Genomic DNA, 18,206 nt, shown 5'->3' on the forward strand with positions numbered 1-18,206 from the left:
CCTGACCGGGCAGGGGGCGCAGCGGGAGGAGGACGGGGAGGAAGATCTGGGAAAAGGGGGCGGCCCGTAAAAAAATCGTTTCCTTCCGGAGAAGCAGCTGCGGCGGGGACTCGCCCTGCCCGGGGTCCAGGCAGCGGCGGCTGCTGCTGCTCCCTCCTGCGTGAGGCGCTCGGCGGCCGCCGCGGGAGTGGGATGAACGGCGAGCTGGGGCCGCCGCCGCCGCCGCGTGGAGGAGGCTGAGCTGTGGGAGGGGCGGGGAGGGACCAGCCGCGGCGGTGACAAGGTGCCAGCAGTGGAGGGGCCGCCGCCGCCGCCGCCCGGCTTCTCGCTGCTGCTGCCGCCGCCGGGAGAAGTTTCGCTCCGAGCAACGGACGCCAGCAGCCGCCGTCGGAGCAGGAGGCGGCGCCGGGGCCGGGCAGCCCGGCACTAACTCGGCACAGGGACATCAGCAGCAGCCTCCTCGCCCCGCAGCTCGTGTGCGGGACCCTCCCTCTCTCTCCGCCTGGCCGCACCATGGCAGCGCGGTCCCGCAGACCCTGGCTGAGCGTGGTGCTGGGGCTGGTGCTGGGCTTCACCGCCGCCTCCTGGCTCATCGCCCCCAAAGTGGCCGAGATGAGCGAGAGGAAGAGACGCGCCTCCAGCCTTTGCTCCTACTACGGCCGCGCGGCGGGGGGCGCCCGGGCGCAGCAGGAGGCGGCGGCGGCCGTGCTGGGGGGCACCGGCTTCCGGAACAGCCCTTGGGAGCTGCAGGCGGAGGAGGGCACCGTCCCCAGCCCCCCAGCCGCGGCCGGCGGGGAAGGGGAGCCGGAGGAGGAGGAGGAAGCCGGGGAGAAGCGGAGCGGCAGGCACGGGAGCAGCCACAATGGGAGCGGGGACTGGGGGGATCCCGCGGGCTGTGCGAAGCCCCGCAACTTCCTCTACGTGGGGGTGATGACGGCCCAGAAGTACCTGGGCAGCCGGGCGGTGGCGGCGCAGCGGACCTGGACGCGCTTCATCCCCGGCAGGGTGGAGTTCTTCTCCAGCCAGGGCTCCACCGCCCCGCTCGCGGGGCCCGGGCTGCCGCCGCTGCCAGTCGTCGCCCTGCCCGGGGTGGACGATTCCTACCCGCCCCAGAAGAAATCCTTCATGATGATCAAGTATATGCACGACCACTACCTGGACAAGTACGAGTGGTTCATGCGGGCGGACGACGATGTCTACATCAAAGGTGATGCTGGGCACCCAACACACGTCCCCAAATGCTCAACCCCTCCCGGGGCACTTCCCAGAACTGCCAAACCGGGACCGGCTTGACGTGGGGGGAGATTCCCATCAGGGGCAATGACAAGCCACGTGAATCGTCAAAAGCAATAACTAAAACCCGTTTCTATCCCCTCTTCTCCCCCACTTTCCAGAGCTGCCAAACTAGGACCATCTGTATAAGGGAGAGTCCCATAAATGGGCAAAACTTTAACTATCTTATTGAAACCCACATAAATAACCACTCAAGCCTTTTAAAAACTCCCTTAAAACTAACCCAATAGGTGAGCGTCCTTCATTCTGTGCTAATCCCCGCAAAAGAGTGAGAGCTGACTCCTCTGTTCTTCAGTGCGTCCCCACTGGCCTGACAAACACACACCACCTGTGTGTGTGTGTGTGTGTGTGTGTCTGTCTGTCTCTGGGTAGTTTTGAAAAACGTAGCCAGTGCTTTGCTGATCCCTGTCAGAGATGGCTAAAAGCTAAATCTCCATTTTTTTTGTCTGTTAGTCCCAACGCTTCGGCAGGGATTTATAGCTGGAAACAGAATTGCCAGTACAGGTGTCCGAGGGAATTCAGTTTTGTGGGTATGTAGGAGATGAGTCTCCGCTCTCGCTTTCGCCCAGGCTTGAGAAATGAATGTATAATGCAGGGTTTTCGCCTGGAACCCTAAATAATCTTTTAAAGGATCTCTTCGATGTTATCCCAGGCGTAGTTCAGAGATAGTGGTTATTTGAGGGATTAGTGTTGTTTTTTCTCTTCCCCTTTCGCCCCGAAAACCGGGACAATAGCAACTGAAGGCAATTACTTTTATTTGCAGCAGACTGTAATATTGTGTATGAACTTAAGTATTATCTTTAAATACTGATTCCTTCAAGATGCTAGTAACTTGCTGTTCACTACTCATAGAAGTCAATAGTAATCCTCAAATCTGAGATATGCTAATGCATTGTTATCCCAGGACACTTACAGTTAAGGAATGAGGATACTTTTTAGTACTAACATACTTGCTTGCTAATATTGTCAGTTGCTTCCGTCACTGAGTAGCGGGGAGCAGACATCTGTCTTTTTGTAATAAATGAGGATGAAATGTCCAGTCTCTGAGGCTTTTAAAAGTGTTCCACTTCCCTTAAAATACTTCCAAAGGGTGTATTGGTTCGAATCCAGAGAAACATTGATGTATGTCTGTTCTCCGAGGTGTTGCGGGGTTTACCTCGCTTCTCAATTCCATGTACGTGTACTGGGGTGGTTTCCAAGTGATGTTATACAAGGCACAGTAGTTGGAACTAATCAAGTTGCATAGTGAAGGCAGTTGGTGGGACGCTAAGCTTTTAGTGATATTAATATTCAGGAACCAAGACTTTTTCGGTGAAAAATCAATATTCTTGAATGCCTTAAGGGCGGTGAAGATGATGTGCTGGAATTTATGCTTAAGGATCAATCAAATGCCTCACTGTTTGAAGCAAATATTTATTATTTTAATGATGTGCCTCTAGGTTGGCTGACTTAAAGAGGATCCCTTACTACAGTCTGGGCACTTACTTTGGTCAAAGGAAAGAAATCTGCCAGGTTTCACCAGTTGCAGAATTTAAGATGAAGTTTAGGGAAGAGATTAAGCCCAAGCTGGTGGGAATTCAGTTATGCTTTCACTGTTGTGCGTTTAAAGCTTCCCACATAGCTCAGCTATGCAGCCTAAGGGTGGCAGTCCGTCCTCATCTTACTCCTCTGTATACAACTATTGCAGCTCACAATGCGGGTAGTATTACACGTCAGACACCCATACTACTTGGGCACAGCAGTATGAGTTAAGGATTGAATTTAGATCTGGTAAAAGTAATTTTCAGAAGACTTAATTTTTTTTAAATGAAATACATTAACATTGTATCTTTTGCTGCATTTTTAAGATATAGATATTTTTGATAAAATAATTCCTTTTTGTTGTTCCATGCATCCTTTGAATCCAGGATTTTTCTTTATTATTTTTGCCCATTAATGTTGCAAAGGTTCCTTGTCAGGCCATCGTCATGCCTTGCAGTGTATCTCTGAAAAGCTTTTGCAGCATGCTTTCTATTCAAGTTTTTAGTACCATTGGAAAATGGCCTTCTGATACATGCTGCCTTACAATGTTTGCTGCTGCTTAAGGAAAAATGCTTGTGTTCTGATAAGCAAAAATTTCTCACCATCAATGGATTATGTATTTTATGAGCATGAGGGCTCAATTTGCAGTGCCTATTAAAGATGTTATGGAATGTAGCAATTTTGCTAATGAAGGAGATGATTTTTTACCTATTTAATTTTGTCACTTTAGTTTTTTAAATGACTTTATGGACTAAGTTGCTTGCTACATTTCATAATTATATATTCACATGTGTATATGTATACATTTTACAGTATAGAAGTACACCTCTACTTCGATATAATGCGACCCGATATAACACGAATTCGGATATAACGCGGTAAAGCAGTGCTCAGGGGGAAGGGGGGGGCTGGGCACTCCGATGGATCAAAGCAAGTTCGATATAACGCGGTTTCACCTATAACTCGGTAAGATTTTTTGGCTCCCGAGGACAGCGTTATATCGAGGTAGAGATGTAGTACAGAAAGAAAAACTGCCACTCTTCTTTTGTACTCATCTGTAACTTGGAAGCCACCAATTTTTGTAAATTGCTGCAAGGCTAAATTTATACACCAAATTGAAACTTTAAGAAACTGTTCTCAAAAGGAGAAATTGATATCAAGTTATCTTTTGCTGCACTGCTTTGCATCATTGGAAACATCTGGACAAGTGACTGAACTCAGGTATAGACTTTGGGGGAATATGAAAAAATATTTGACAAAAAAACAGGTTTAAATTAATTACATCAGTTGTATTTTTTTAATTAATCCTGTTATATTTATTTCTGCCATGATTTTCTCCATTTGGGGTAATATATCAATGCAGATTTTGTCCATGTAAGTTTACTAGGATGTCAGGTCTAATTATGACTTTTATGTGCTTCTCCTCCTTATTTTGGTAGATAACTTACACTGGAAATGGTGTTCCAGTACAGCTATACTGGCAAACCATCCTAATGTAAGACACATTTTATACAGGCAAAATAATGTTTTTTCCCCATATAGCTTGTAGCAGTTGTCCAAACGAAAGGAACTATACCAGCAAAAGTATTTTTTTGCTAATATAAATGTGTCTACACTAATGCTTTTGCTGATGTAAAATGCCTTAAAACTTATGTCAGAATAGAAAGATTGGTTGGGTGTGACTTTTTTTCTTTTTAAGTGTGCATTGAAACACAGAAAACTACATTAGATTATTATAGAAAATTATGAAAAAGGTGCTTGTTACGTTTAAAGAATGGTTGAGATGCAGAAAACTAGATGACTGTTAGAAGAGCTGAAGAGATAATGCTCACCTTTTCTCTTCCTAGGTGAAAAATTGGAGGAGTTCCTTAGGTCACTGAACAGCAGTAAACCTCTCTATTTGGGGCAAACTGGTCTGGGAAATATTGAAGAACTTGGAAAACTGGGGCTTGAGCCTGGAGAAAATTTCTGCATGGGAGGGCCAGGAATGATCTTCAGTCGAGAAGTTCTCAGGAGAATGGTGCCACATATAGGTGAATGTCTTCGAGAAATGTACACCACACATGAGGATGTGGAAGTGGGAAGATGTGTCCGCCGATTTGGTGGAACCCAGTGTGTTTGGTCGTATGAGGTAAGAAGTAATGGATAAATCATGATGGCTTTAATATACAGATTTCTATGTGAGAACGTAAGTAAATGTATCTCTAATCTTTTCCCCTCTTTACTATTTTTAAGTGCAACTATATCAGGATGTAAATTACTGATCATAAAAAGATGAAAAATACATTCACAGAGCCTCATCACTGAAAAATATTTGATTTATTTATTTCTGCCCATAAGTACAAGTTGTTTTCTGATGCCAGAGTGAGCTCATATCAGTAAGAAGCTGTATCATAAATATGTCATTTTATATGTATCATGGCTTATTATAATACTAGGTTAAGGGTTTATATGCATTTGTTCTATAAATTGCAATTTGTATAAACATGCATATTAACATTTGAATCACTATTTTTCTGATTGCACATAATGTCTTTGTCTTGTACAATCACTCGACAGATTATATCTATATCCTTCTATGAGTTCTTCAGCAATGTTATTGTGGTATTCAGAGTGTAGTAGCATTTACTATTTTCCTAATGGTTCAGATGTACTTTTAATAAAGAACTGTTTGCTATGTGAGAAAGCAAAGTGGTATGATTACTTTATTCTGGAGTCTAATGAAATGGTGTTTGATGAAGAATATATCACACCAATAGATACAGGCAGCATAACAAATTATAGAAGTCATACATATTCAAGGAGCACATAAATTCCTCTAATATTCAATCAAGTTTTTAAGTAAAGGTACATATTAGGCTACTAAAAATTTGGTTGCAATGCTGATATTATATTTTACAAAACTAAATCAACCTCTATAGCTGTTTTACTAGGGAGGCTATAATTAGGTGTAAGATTATGCTTGTAGATAAAAATATAGACTCAGAGTACATGGACAGGAGTCATAGCTGATATGGTGAATATGATTTAAACTATTTTGATTGGTTCTTTAGTATTAATGTATGCTTGCCCTTGTGGCACCATCTCGTTAAACAGGAAAAAATCATTTCAGTAGGCCAGTGAAAGAGGTTATGAGCCATTAAAGACAAAAAGGCAGTAAAGTAATTGGTTTTTTGTGTTATTATTTTTCAGAAAGCTTCAGCTAAATGTGGTGGTCTTTTTTAAAATGGCTTTGGAAAGCTACATTGGATGTAAATAGGTGAATGACAGTATTTCTTTAATGGTTAAAAATCTCTGCTTAGTAAAATATTGCTTGCAGGTGATGGGAGTCTTGTACTTAACCACATTATTAATAAGTGTGGTTGAAGATTTATTTTAAGAATATTTTGTGTTACAGTGCATAAAATACACTAGTGGCATAGAAAAATTGCTTAAAAATAATGAAATAATAATGGTGTGCATCATGCAGATGGACGTAAAACTTTGACTAGGATTCTCTAATCACCATTTTAATCAAATTACTAAGTTTAGATCCAGAGCCTACATTCTGATCTATTTGGGCTACTCCCACACAAAGCCCCATTGAAGTTGGCATGGCTTCATGGAGTTGCAGGGGGTCTATCCATGCATAATAGAATGCAGGATGGTGCCGCAGTCCTAACAGTGCCATTTTGAGAGATTGTGGTTCTATTTCACCCATTCTTCTTTGTCGTCTTGGTTAATTCCCCCCCTTTCCCCTCTCCCCCCAAGATAACTGGCAATCAAATTCTGCATTGAGCTCCACATGAGCAGAGAGGTCCACCTGCTTGGGGTTCAGGGCAGGATTGTGGCCTTAAACTGTCTGCTTTTTGGAGATGTGTTTATGCAGCACCTAGAATAATAGGATCCCCAATTCCGACTGGGACCTTTGAGGGTCACTGCCATATATATATTAAATAAAGAAAAACTGAAAAGTAAATGTTTGATACTGTAATATTAAATGGTGATTTTGAAAAGTGTCCTAGTATTAGAAGAATTTTGTCACTTCGTGTACAAAGAGCTCTAAAATACATATATGATTAAAACAAACTTTTTGAGACAATACATTAGTTCTGAAGTATTAAATATTAAAGTTAGGTATAAAGGAGAAGTGAAATGAATAAAAATTCTTCATAGCAAGCTAAAGTGCAGTCATTTTTAGACATGAGGAATGCATATATTTTCTATTTATTCATTTAGATGTGCTAGGAAGTAGGATGGGATTTTAAGATTGAAAAAGAGAAAAAAAATAGATCTGCAACATATTTTTAAGTCACATTGTGACAAAATATATTTTTAAAATTTTATGAAAAGGGATTTTTTTGAAGCATTTAAGATCTACTGGTAACACATTTTACAATGGCTGTGTGAATAGGTCTTCTAGGATTTTACTTCTCTCCAGCTTTGCCATGAAGTATAACTGGAGACATAATGCTCCAGTTTCAGCAAAGCCCTAGATATTCTGGCAAACGTAAGGATCCTTTGGTTACGTATGTGCTTTGGAACATTTTCACATTTTTATTATGTAATAGTTTGTTCAAGGTACAGGTTTTAATAGTGTACCTCCATTGATACTACAGTGTACTGTTGAAAGTACACCTCTACCTCGATATAACGCGACCCGATATAACACAAATTTGGATATAATGAGGTAAAGCAGTGCTCCGGGGGGGGGGGGGGGGGGGGCTGCGCACTCCGGTGGATCAAAGCAAGTTCAATATAACGCAGTTTCACCTATAACGCGGTAAGATTTTTTGGCTCCTGAGGACAGCGTTATATCGAGGTAGAGGTGTAGTTAAATTAGACTGGCCGGTGTGATGATTTTTTCACCCCAGTGGATTGAATCTTTTTTTGTTGTAATACTAAAATGTGATGGTGTACTCCTTTATGATTTTCTTAGAACAGCAAGCTACTTCACATACTTAAGGTCAAATTTTTTTCCTCAGGTAACTGCATGCAACTCCTGGGGCCAGTCCTGTACTCCTTATGTAGGCAGACGTTGAGTCCAGGTGGGTTGCAATACTTGGACACAACAGAGTGACTTCAGGGCAAAGTTTCATCCTTCTTTATGAACTTCCAAGCTTCTGTTGGGCCATATTCTGCAGCAACATACAACAGTGTAAATTAGGAATATCTCCACTGTAATTAATGGATTTAAACTGGTGTAGGCAAGAGCAGAATCAGGCCCACTATTGCATTTCTTTGGGGTGAGTCTGAACTGTAAGTTCTTAGTGCAGACATGGAACAGTACTATATACAGATTGTATACTTAGCTTTCAGAGAAACAGGTGGTCATAGTTCTCTATACTGTAGCCTTATTTTCTCAGTTGCAGTTTTTTTCTCAGTGCTTTTAAAGTCATACATGAAGATTACCTTCAGAAAAGTCAGTGTTATACAGAGCACATCTTGAAGGTTAAACATAAGAACTGTGTGCTGAGTGACAAAAGTAAAATGGGAAGAGTGGCAACCCATCTGTGCGTTTTCTGCTTCTGTTCTGTATGGATTTAACCTCTGTCAGCTAATACCTTTTGTCTACACTATGTGCAAACTGACATTTAAAAAACCTGTTAATGTATTTTAAAACATTGCTCATTTTTCCAGTGTAGACAAATACAATGATGATTCAATATTCAAATTTTTGGTGATGTCACACCAATTGATATGTAATGGACCTGACCTATCTGGTTAAGGTAAATCCTCTCTCTATGTATTTAATGCAGTATTGCCAGCCCTTGCTCCCAAAAAATCATGAGCTTTTGAAAAACTTGCGATTGTCTTGTGATTTTTCTGGTGGTGTTTTTTTGTTTGTTTGTTTTTGAGCTTTTCAGGGTTCATGTTTTCAAGCTTTTCTTTGTAACCCTGAGGTCTAGAAACTTCCATTTTATTTTTAATGAGATTAGCTGTGTTGTTAGTGATACATAGTTTTATAAACTTTTATATTCTATAGCAGGGGTAGGCAACCTATGGCACGCGTGCGGAAGGCGGCACACGAGCTGATTTTCAGTGGCACTCACACTGCCCGGGTCCTGGCCACCGGTCCGGGGGGCTCTGCATTTTAATTTAATTTTAAATGAAGCTTCTTAAACACCTTAAACCTTTTTTAAACACCTTTTTAAAAACCTTATTTACTTTACATACAACGATAGTTTAGTTATATATTATAGATTTATAGAAAGAGACCTTCTAAAAATGTTAAAATGTATTACTGGCATGCGAAACCTTAAATCAGAGTGAATAAATGAAGACTTGGCACAGCACTTCTGAAAGGTTGCCGACCCCTGTTCTATAGAGTATAGACTCTGTTCTATAGAGTATAAAATATTACAGTATTTTAAAACTACACATGATTGCTTGTTTATTTATTGGTTTACCATTTTAAAGGGACTTGACTGTGGAAGCTTGTATTGGATAATTTATTTGCTGTGTGTTCTTTTTTTTAAACGATAATGCTGATTTTGTAAACATTTTTTTAAAAAATTGTATACCCTGGGTGTAAAATAGAAAATAGTTAATGCTGTAAAGCAGGAAAATAAAAAAATGCAGGATTTAACTAGCTGCATACATCAGCCCCGTCAGGAATTGGACATCATTATTGTGAATACTGGGTACCAAATTGAGCAGGAGGTGGCAATTGAGATAAGGAGTGTGTTTCCAGAACTGAAAAAGGAGAATCAGGAAAGATGGAAAGATAAGTCAAAGACCCCTCTTACCAAGTTGATTTGGGACATTCAAGGCATAACTCTGTTAGGCTTTTGGTTTATTCGGTTTGCATATGATTTTACATTTTTTCTTCAGTGCAAGAGAAGGCACATTCTTGAAACTAAGTACTTTGTGAAATGTGGTGCGTGTACTTTGATCTTTTGAATTTACATATTGTAATTTCTACAGCATGTGTAATATGGACTAATATTGTATGTGGCTTGAGAGTTTTCTTTTTCTACACATCTAAATGCATAATTCTAATACCTGTGTGCATATTTTACCATCAGTTCTATATGGTTCTATGAAAATGTTCCAGTATGTTGTTGAAAAATAGTTAAAGGCTGAGACTGTTTAATAGCCTGCTTCTTGCTGCCTCCTGATAAAGATGTATTGTAATTTATGGTATTGTAAGCATGCTGTAATTAAAACTAAACCCACAACATTCAAGATTCTGTTGGTCATAATATTACACAAATGGGTTTTGTTCCTTCTTCTATTATTTTTTTTTAAAATAGAAGAGGTGTATTACATGCAAGCACCCAATCAAATAAAAATTGCCCATTTCAGGAAGTACACCTTGAAAGTGGATTGATGTCTCAGCACTTATATCAGTGGTTCCCAAACTTTAACAACCTGTGAACACCTTTCACTAAAATGTCAAGTCTCGCGAACCCCCTCCTAAAAATGAATATTTCCAGGGATTTTCTCCTTTACCCGAGTATAAATTATAAAAGCAGTGATCTTGGAAATATAAAATTTGTTTTTATGACATGCTTATTACACACTATTTATTATTAATTATTATTTATAATTACACTATTTTTATTACATTATGAAAACGGCAACATTCTTCCAAGATCTCACTTCCGTAGCTTGTATCACTTTGAATAAGCCTGTTATAAGACAAGGCTCCTATGTTTCATCAAGAAGTATCAGATGCGAAACAGCATGAAGGTATTTAAGAAGCCAACTCAAAGAGTTCCTCCTACATAAGCATTCAGGTCTTGAGTAGTCCAGGCAAACAACACACGTTACAACAAAGCTTAAACTTGTTCTTCATAATAACTCTAAAAACAATACTACCTGCCTATTTAATTTTAAAAACAGCAAAAAATATCCACCTCCCTTTCCATTTCTTATAAGGAGTCTTGGAGTTTAAATCTCCGCAGTATGATAGTTATGCTTGCTTTGATCTGCTTAGCTCTTGGAAGTCCAGGGGCTCCAGGCTGCTGGCCCCATGTTGTCTGGGGTCCCTAGGGACAGCTCTGTCCGCCATTAGGGAATTTTTTCCCGAGAACCCCCTGTAACATTTTGTGAACCCCCAGGGTTCACGAACCCCAGTTTGGGAACCACTGACTTATATGAAACTTTAGGACCCTTATAAGTGGACCTCTTTTCCCCTTAAAATACCCTGGGATTTTCCCATCAAAGTCAGTATTGCTCTTTGCATCTTTAACTTCTAGTTTATGTCTTATGCCTCTTCTTTGTGGCTATAGGGTGGGATGGGGTAGGGGTATATACATAGGATAATACACATCTGCGGACCATTAACAATGGTGGCGTGACCACAGAGCCAGTTGTGCTGCTGGGAGCAGGCATTCTATATGGATGCCCATAGTTCTGTGGGGTTAGGGTTTGGATTTCTTATGGATTTTTGGGCTTTTTTTCAAATAGGATGTCCTATCTGCTCCACAGGGCTACTAACTGCTCCTTTCTGGAGGGAAAAATGCCTTGTTTGTTTTATGATTTCATAGATGTGGGAATTCTAACTTAGTTTTTCTAACTAGTTTTTTGAGTATGCTGATATGTAAAAGAGAATGATGATAAAGGAAGAGGACAGAGGAATCCATGTGAGTGTATTTTGATGTCTAATAAGCTAAATGAACCTGGATACATTTATTTCAGTAAGTTTTACTCCTAGAGAGAAGCACTCATTCATGCATAGTATTGCACCTTTGTAGAGTGATAAAAAGACACACACTGTGCATCTCTTCTCTCCTACATGAATGTTTTCATAACTTGACTGTTGTTTGAAGACATTTCGTCAATATGAATACACTTTGAGCACAAACCATAGTAATTTTTCAGTTTTAACTCAGAAATGGCTTATATTTATCAAAACATCAGAATAAGCATGTGAAAAAATTATATTTGGTGGAAAAACAATTTTGTCTTTTTTTAGTGTTCAAATGACCTATTTTTTCCTTTCCATATTCTCTTTTTCACTTAAAATTTCTCATCTTTATTCTCTGCTCAAAGGTGAAATTTTGCCAGAAATGTACAAGCCCTTGAAAAGATCATTATAAACTGGCATGTCCATTATAATACAATTACAATGATGCCATTAAAGAAAACTAGATAAGCATGTGTTTAAAAAAGACAGTGCTCTCTAGGATTACTTAAGGTTACTGTGACGTAAGACTACTGTACTTCCTATTGGATTTGATTTAAAATCTGTTATGAGTGCATGTCACACATTTTCACAGTGCATGTCACACTACATAACATGGAAGAGGCTTGGCTTCCATGAACAGTCTTGCAGAAAGGGAACTTTGGGGTAGGAGGTGGGGAAGCACTGTTTTAGTGCTCAGCACATGTTCCCTAATATTTCATTTGTCTCTTGGATTCCCTCTAACCTTTCCTACCTAATCTTCTCTTTATCTTGAAGTCACTGTCAATAAAAAACATCACTAAACATAAATACACTGTGGTTTCAGTTCAGTACCACCATTATTTTCATTGTTCACAAAACTTTACATTCCCCAAGGATTCAGCAGTTGGATTTGTTTTTCATACACTTTATAGGCTTGGTTTTATTTCTCCTCCATAATTCTGCAAATACAGTTCTGACTGTCCTTAAACATAAGTCATCCAGACAAATAGTTTTTGAAACTATGTTGCCTGAATTTTCCTACAAGGTGAGTTGTTTTCTGCAGATGAAAATGTAAATAAAATTGTATACGTTGCTTTTAATGTATGCAACCATTCTTAAAATGTTATTCATTGTTTAAACTTGATTTTTCAGTGTTGCTTTTTACATTGTTACCCAGTTGACAAAGTATTCTTTGATTTGTTTTCCTACTTGTCTCCTCTTACTGTGATTTAAGTCTGTGCTCTTGGGCTTTCTCTCCCCCTTCTCCCCTCATCCTTTGACAAGGTCAGCAAAACAGGTTATGTCGCAATAGTGAAATGTTCATTAAGAAAGCAACTGGCAGCTATAAACAATCAGACCTAAATATATATATACATGGAAGAAAAGATATTTTGAGACCGATATTAACTCTTTAAGTATTATTTCAGCTGTAACTGTACAAATTTAGAAAACCAGAAAAATACATTGGGCTATTACACCCATGGAAAAGAAAGCAGGATCTAGCTTATTATTCATCATAGAGGAATGAGCTATCAAAGGTCCTTTCCCTCTCCTTGTGTGAGGGTCTTGGGAATGCTCTAAAAGTAGAGAGAAACATCTATTGGGTGGTTGAAGGACTGGGTCATTCCAGGTCCTGGTGCTTTCTATAGTCTGTGGTTATCTTTCCAAAGCAGTACTCTACCCATTCCAGAGCTAGTATTGTACATATGAGCAGATCATTGTTTGTATAGGCAGTTGATGTGATCGTGTTCTTAAAATATATTGATTCACCCAATAACACTGCTCTACAGCCAAAATGCTTCTGAAATAAATGTAGTCAAACTTTACTAATTCTGGGTCACTGAGAATGAAAATGATGCTTAAAATTGTTGATTGGTTCTAGTTTTCAAGATATGCTATTGGGTCAGTATATACGACCCTTGACTTGGGAATGGTGGAGGATAAGTGAGTTATAAAGGGAAGGGTCTCAATTTAAACCAGAAATGACTAAAATACATCTTTGACTGGATCTATGAATAAATCTATGACTGGGTTTGGACAGTACTTGCTTTTTAGGCAAAACAATGAATGATGCAACCTGAAGCTGGTATTGCGTCATACATGATATGAATTGCATCATGTTATTCCTAGAAGTCATGGATGATGCAATCCTAACGAAGCTTACATCACTCTGCTGAACAAATTGCCCTATATCAGCTCTAGAAATCATACAGTGTCGTGCTCTCTTATTTGTCAGTGTTTGATTTTGCAAAGGGACACACTTCTGTTTAGCCAAAGTGAGCAGAGATGCCTCGTACTTGTGTGAACAGTGCAGATAACTTCTGCTATGTTTGTGGTGAAGTGACTTTTGCATCACAAAAGCGCAGTATAACCACTATGGTTAAGAAAGCCTATCACCTTTATTTTGGCTGCAAAATTGGAGATCAGGACAAGAGGTGGGCCCCACACATATGCTGCAACACTTGTGCAACAAATCTTTGCCAGTGGTTGAACAGGAAAAGGAAATCTATGCCTTCTGCTGTGCCAATGATTTGGAGAGAGCCAACAGATCATATCAGCAATTGTTACTTCTGCATGGTGCCTCCAGTTGGGAAAGGTGTGTCAAAGAAGAAAAAGTGGACTGTGCATTATCCAAACATTCCATCAGCTATACGCCCAGTACCCCCCGGAGAAGGCCTGCCAGTTCCTGATGCACCAGAATCATTCTCACTTGAGTCAGACGAGGAGGAGGAAGAGGATGAAACTTCTGGTCCTGAACCATCAATGTCACAGGACCCACATTTTCTCCCATCCTCCTCCTCTGAACCACACCTCATAACACAAGGTGAACTGAATGACCTTGTCAGGGATTTGGAACTACCCAAGAGTAAGGCAGAGCTGTTGGGCTCCAGACTACAGCAGTGGAATCTCCTGGCAGGTGATGTTAGGGTTTCCATGTTCCGTGACCGTCAAAAGGATCTTGTCCCATTCTTCTTCATGGAAGGTGATCTTGTAGCCTGCAACAACATCGATGGTGTGATGGCAGCCCTCAACATCGTTCACGATCCAGATGAGTGGAGACTGTTCATTGATTCATCGAAGACGAGTCTTAAAGCTGTTTTACTGCAGAATGGCAATGTTTTGCCATCAATTCCAGTTGGTCATGCAGTCCATATGAAGGAAACCTATGACAACATGAAACAACTTTTGAGGTGCATAAACTATGACCAACATCAGTGGCAGCTTTGTGGCGATTTGAAGGTTGTTGCTCTCTTGCTTGGTCTGCAGACTGGATCCACAAAGTACTGCTGTTATCTCTGCGAATGGGATAGTCGTGCAAGAGATTCCCACTACATCGGCCACTCCGACTCTTGACAAAACACAAGCAGCTTTCAAGTACCTCCGTGGAAAATTTCCAAGGTTAAGTGAAGCTAAGATAAAGGAAGGTGTCTTTGTTGGTCCTCAGATTTGTGAACTTCTTCGAGATGATGCATTTGACCATGCACTGCGTGGCAAGGAAAAGATGGCATGGAAAGCCTTCCAGTTAGTGGCAATAAATTTTCTCGGAAACAACAAGGCAGACAACTACAGGTTGTTGGTGGAAAACCTCCTCAAGGCATACAGAAGCCTTGGTTGCAACATGTCACTAAAGATACATTTTTTGCACTCTCATCTAGATTTTTTTCCACCGAACTGCGGAGCAGTGAGCGACGAGCACGGCGAGCGATTTCACCAGGACATTGCAACAATGGAGAAACGCTATCAGGGCAAATGGAGCCCATCAATGCTTGCAGACTATTGCTGGACAGTGACAAGAGATGCTCCATTTAATGAATACAAGAGACAAGCCAAGAAGCGCCGAGTAGACACTGAATAGGACTAAACTATGTACAGAATAGTTTTTTGCCTTTTGTTTCATAATAAATTTTATTTATATAACCCTTTTGCTGATTTTTAAAGTGTTACATAAACAGGACAGGTGAAATATTATCATGTGAAGCAACCATAAACACATGAAAAGACCTAGGTTTACAATTTATGATTAAAACTCTACTATCTACACAATATACATAGTCATAAAATGTAAAAACTTAAATATCTTAGAAACAGTAGCCAATCAGTTGTTTTAATTGTCATATTTGAATTCAGCACATCAAAATACATAATAAATAGCACATTTTATCTCTGAAGCAGACGACTTCTCAAAAATTGTAGACCAGTGTAATCAGTTCTACTTTGGGGACGTTTATTACAGCTGACCAATGCTCACTAATGACTTCCGTTTATTAGATTTAGTCCTCTGGCTAGTAAGTGACTGGTAAATGTTCCAAACCATGTAAGTTATTGGGCCTAGTGTAACATTTGTGGCTTCAGTGGTATTATGCCGGGGAAATCTTGGCCCATTTTGTTTAGGATATCTTTACAAATATGTATTTTTCTAATAAAATAGATAAAGTAGACAACAGTCTTTTAACCCAGAACTTCTTAACAACAAAAATCTATGGTTTCAGATGACTCAGTGGGAGGGGAGTAAATCTAGAAGGGAAAAACATTTTCTTTTAACCACTAACATTTTGCTGATTTAATCCATATGTAATTTTGCCTTTTAAATCTGGCTAGAAAAATGGAGTCCACCTAGCAAGTTTATTAAGAAATGTCACTTGTGCACTAACTATTATGGAGAAAATAGACATTCTCCATAATTAAGTAGCGCTAGCTTTCTTTTATAATAACCATGGGTTGTTTTATCCTTAACTTTACTAGACTGAAACTAATCTGTCATTAATTTAATAGTCTTATTCTATAAAATATAATTTTTAGAATGTTTGAGGCCAACTTGATCAGGCATTTAAAATATTGTGGTGCAAAAATTGGCACACATCTGACATTTTTCTCATACTTTTTTGGCCTATGATAAATCAAATTATTTGATTCAGAAATTTTAGGCCAATATTTACAAAAACAACTTGTGAGTTTGAATACCTCAGGTTTTGGAGGCCAACTAGAGATTTTAAGTGGCCTCAACACTTTCTCCAAATCCTGTTTTTTAAAACAAAAAAAGAGATAAGGTATCTCAGGTTCAGAAAAGATTGATTTAAACTGGAACAGGTGCAGAGAAGAGCTACTAGGATGATAGGAAAAGGAGGACCTGTTTTATGAAAGGAGGCTGGAAGAACTTGGCTTGTTTAGTCTAGTAAAAAGAAGGCTGAGGTGGGATATGATTGCTCTCTCTAAATACATGTTGGGGCGGGTGAAGAAGAGTTATTTAAGCTCAAAGATGGTGTTGGCATAAGAATAAATGGATGTTAACTGGCCATGAACAAATTCAGGCTGGAAATTAGAAGAAGGAATGGGGTTCTCAAACAGCCACCCAATAGGAGTTGTGGGGCAAATAAAGAGAGCAGAACGAATTTATTAGTGCATTTATATGATATGGTTATTTGTGATGGTAGGGAACAGGGCTCAAAAGACCTGGGGCTCATTTCTGGTTTACATCTTCTGTTTCTAAATACTCATGCTTCAGGTTTTCAAACAGCCACTGGCAGGGACCAGGAAGGGGTGTTTTCCCCCAATGTATTCTGGGAGGGTTTTTAATCTCCTTCCTCTGAAGCCTCAGCTTTGGCCAGGGCAGGAGATTGGGCAGGCTGGGCAATGGCTCTGAGGTGGCACCAAGCATTCTCTCTCTCAGGTGCTTGGCTGGCTGGTTCTTGCTCACATGCTTGGGGTCTAACTGATCACCATATGTGGGGTTGGGAAGGAATTTTCCGATAGGTAAGATTGGCAGTCTTGGAGTTTTTTGCTTTCCTCAGCAATGTGTGGGTGTGTGTTATTTGTCTGGATTATCTGGGTATATCTCATTTATTCATTTCCTGGCTGTTTAAGGGGGCCTCAAGCACTGGTACAACTCGGTCTCCCCAATTCTCTCCCTTTGGCACATAATAGTCTGGTCTCCTGTGGGTTGTAATGCGCTGGTCTCATTGTGGGTTCAGTGTGCTCTTGCTGGGTGGTGTTAGAGGCCTGTGCTATACAGGAGGTCAATCTGTACGATCTAGTCTTCTATTGATCCCTTCTGTGACTCTATGGGTACAACCTCTTCCCCCTCCAAAAGAAAATTTGCTTTTGAAAACCATGGTCTTCAAATATTAACGTATTGTAATTCACAAGAGGTGGTGCCTTTTTCTAGTTTTAGAGGGTTTGGGGGATAAGTATTTCAATAGTAATTTCTGGGTACTTCATGAGGCATGCAGACGCAATGCATGCTCCATAAACTCTGTATGGGGACAAATGTGCTTCTTAAAACTTAGAGGCCATGTATGTTTTATGTAGCATGCATGGGCCAAATGCACGTTTTTATAGCACATGCATAGCCGATGCTTCCAAGCTCCTTTGGAGTGCCTAAGCTCTATAGGGAACAGCTTTCTTGCATTTCCTCTCCCACAGAGCTTATGAATTTAGCTTCTGGCTTCACTCTTGCAGATCTACTTAACTATGTGCCTTAAATATTTAATTAAACTAAAATAAAAAACAACAGTATTTTAAAGGTAGTTCAAGGTATTATACTAACCTCTGATTCATCATCCTGATTTTTTACAACATTTTCTTATTTTTAAAACAATCTTTCTCTCTCCTCTTGTTGTGTGGGGGGATGTGCACACAAGCACAGGAGGCTGACTATAGTGAAAGAGTGAAAATGATTATACAAAGTGATGTATAATGCACAGAATAAACAAAAATAAAAATATTTTCTAGTCTTCAGTTTCAGCAATTTTAGGTGTTGTAGTACTTGTAACAACAGTACATTTTAAAAAGGTCAAGTAGG

At 40.0% G+C, this 18,206-nt stretch overlaps 1 protein-coding gene across 2 annotated transcripts in view; it reads left to right on the top strand.

The window, feature by feature from the left end:
- Nucleotides 1-513: 513 nt before the first annotated feature.
- CHSY3 (chondroitin sulfate synthase 3) overlaps nt 514-18,206 on the top strand; it is a 255,390-nt gene continuing 237,697 nt past the window's right edge. The window contains exons 1-3 of one of the 2 annotated variants that reach the window (XM_065406389.1): nt 514-683; nt 855-1,207; nt 4,662-4,945. In XM_065406389.1, coding sequence (XP_065262461.1) covers nt 514-683; nt 855-1,207; nt 4,662-4,945 — 807 coding nt within the window. Of the gene's footprint in view, nt 1,208-4,661; nt 4,946-18,206 lie in introns of both variants that reach the window. The other variant, XM_065406388.1, reaches the window with a different exon arrangement.

The sequence above is a fragment of the Emys orbicularis genome, chromosome 6 (genome assembly GCF_028017835.1).
Source record: "Emys orbicularis isolate rEmyOrb1 chromosome 6, rEmyOrb1.hap1, whole genome shotgun sequence".
Lineage (NCBI taxonomy): Eukaryota > Metazoa > Chordata > Testudines > Emydidae > Emys > Emys orbicularis.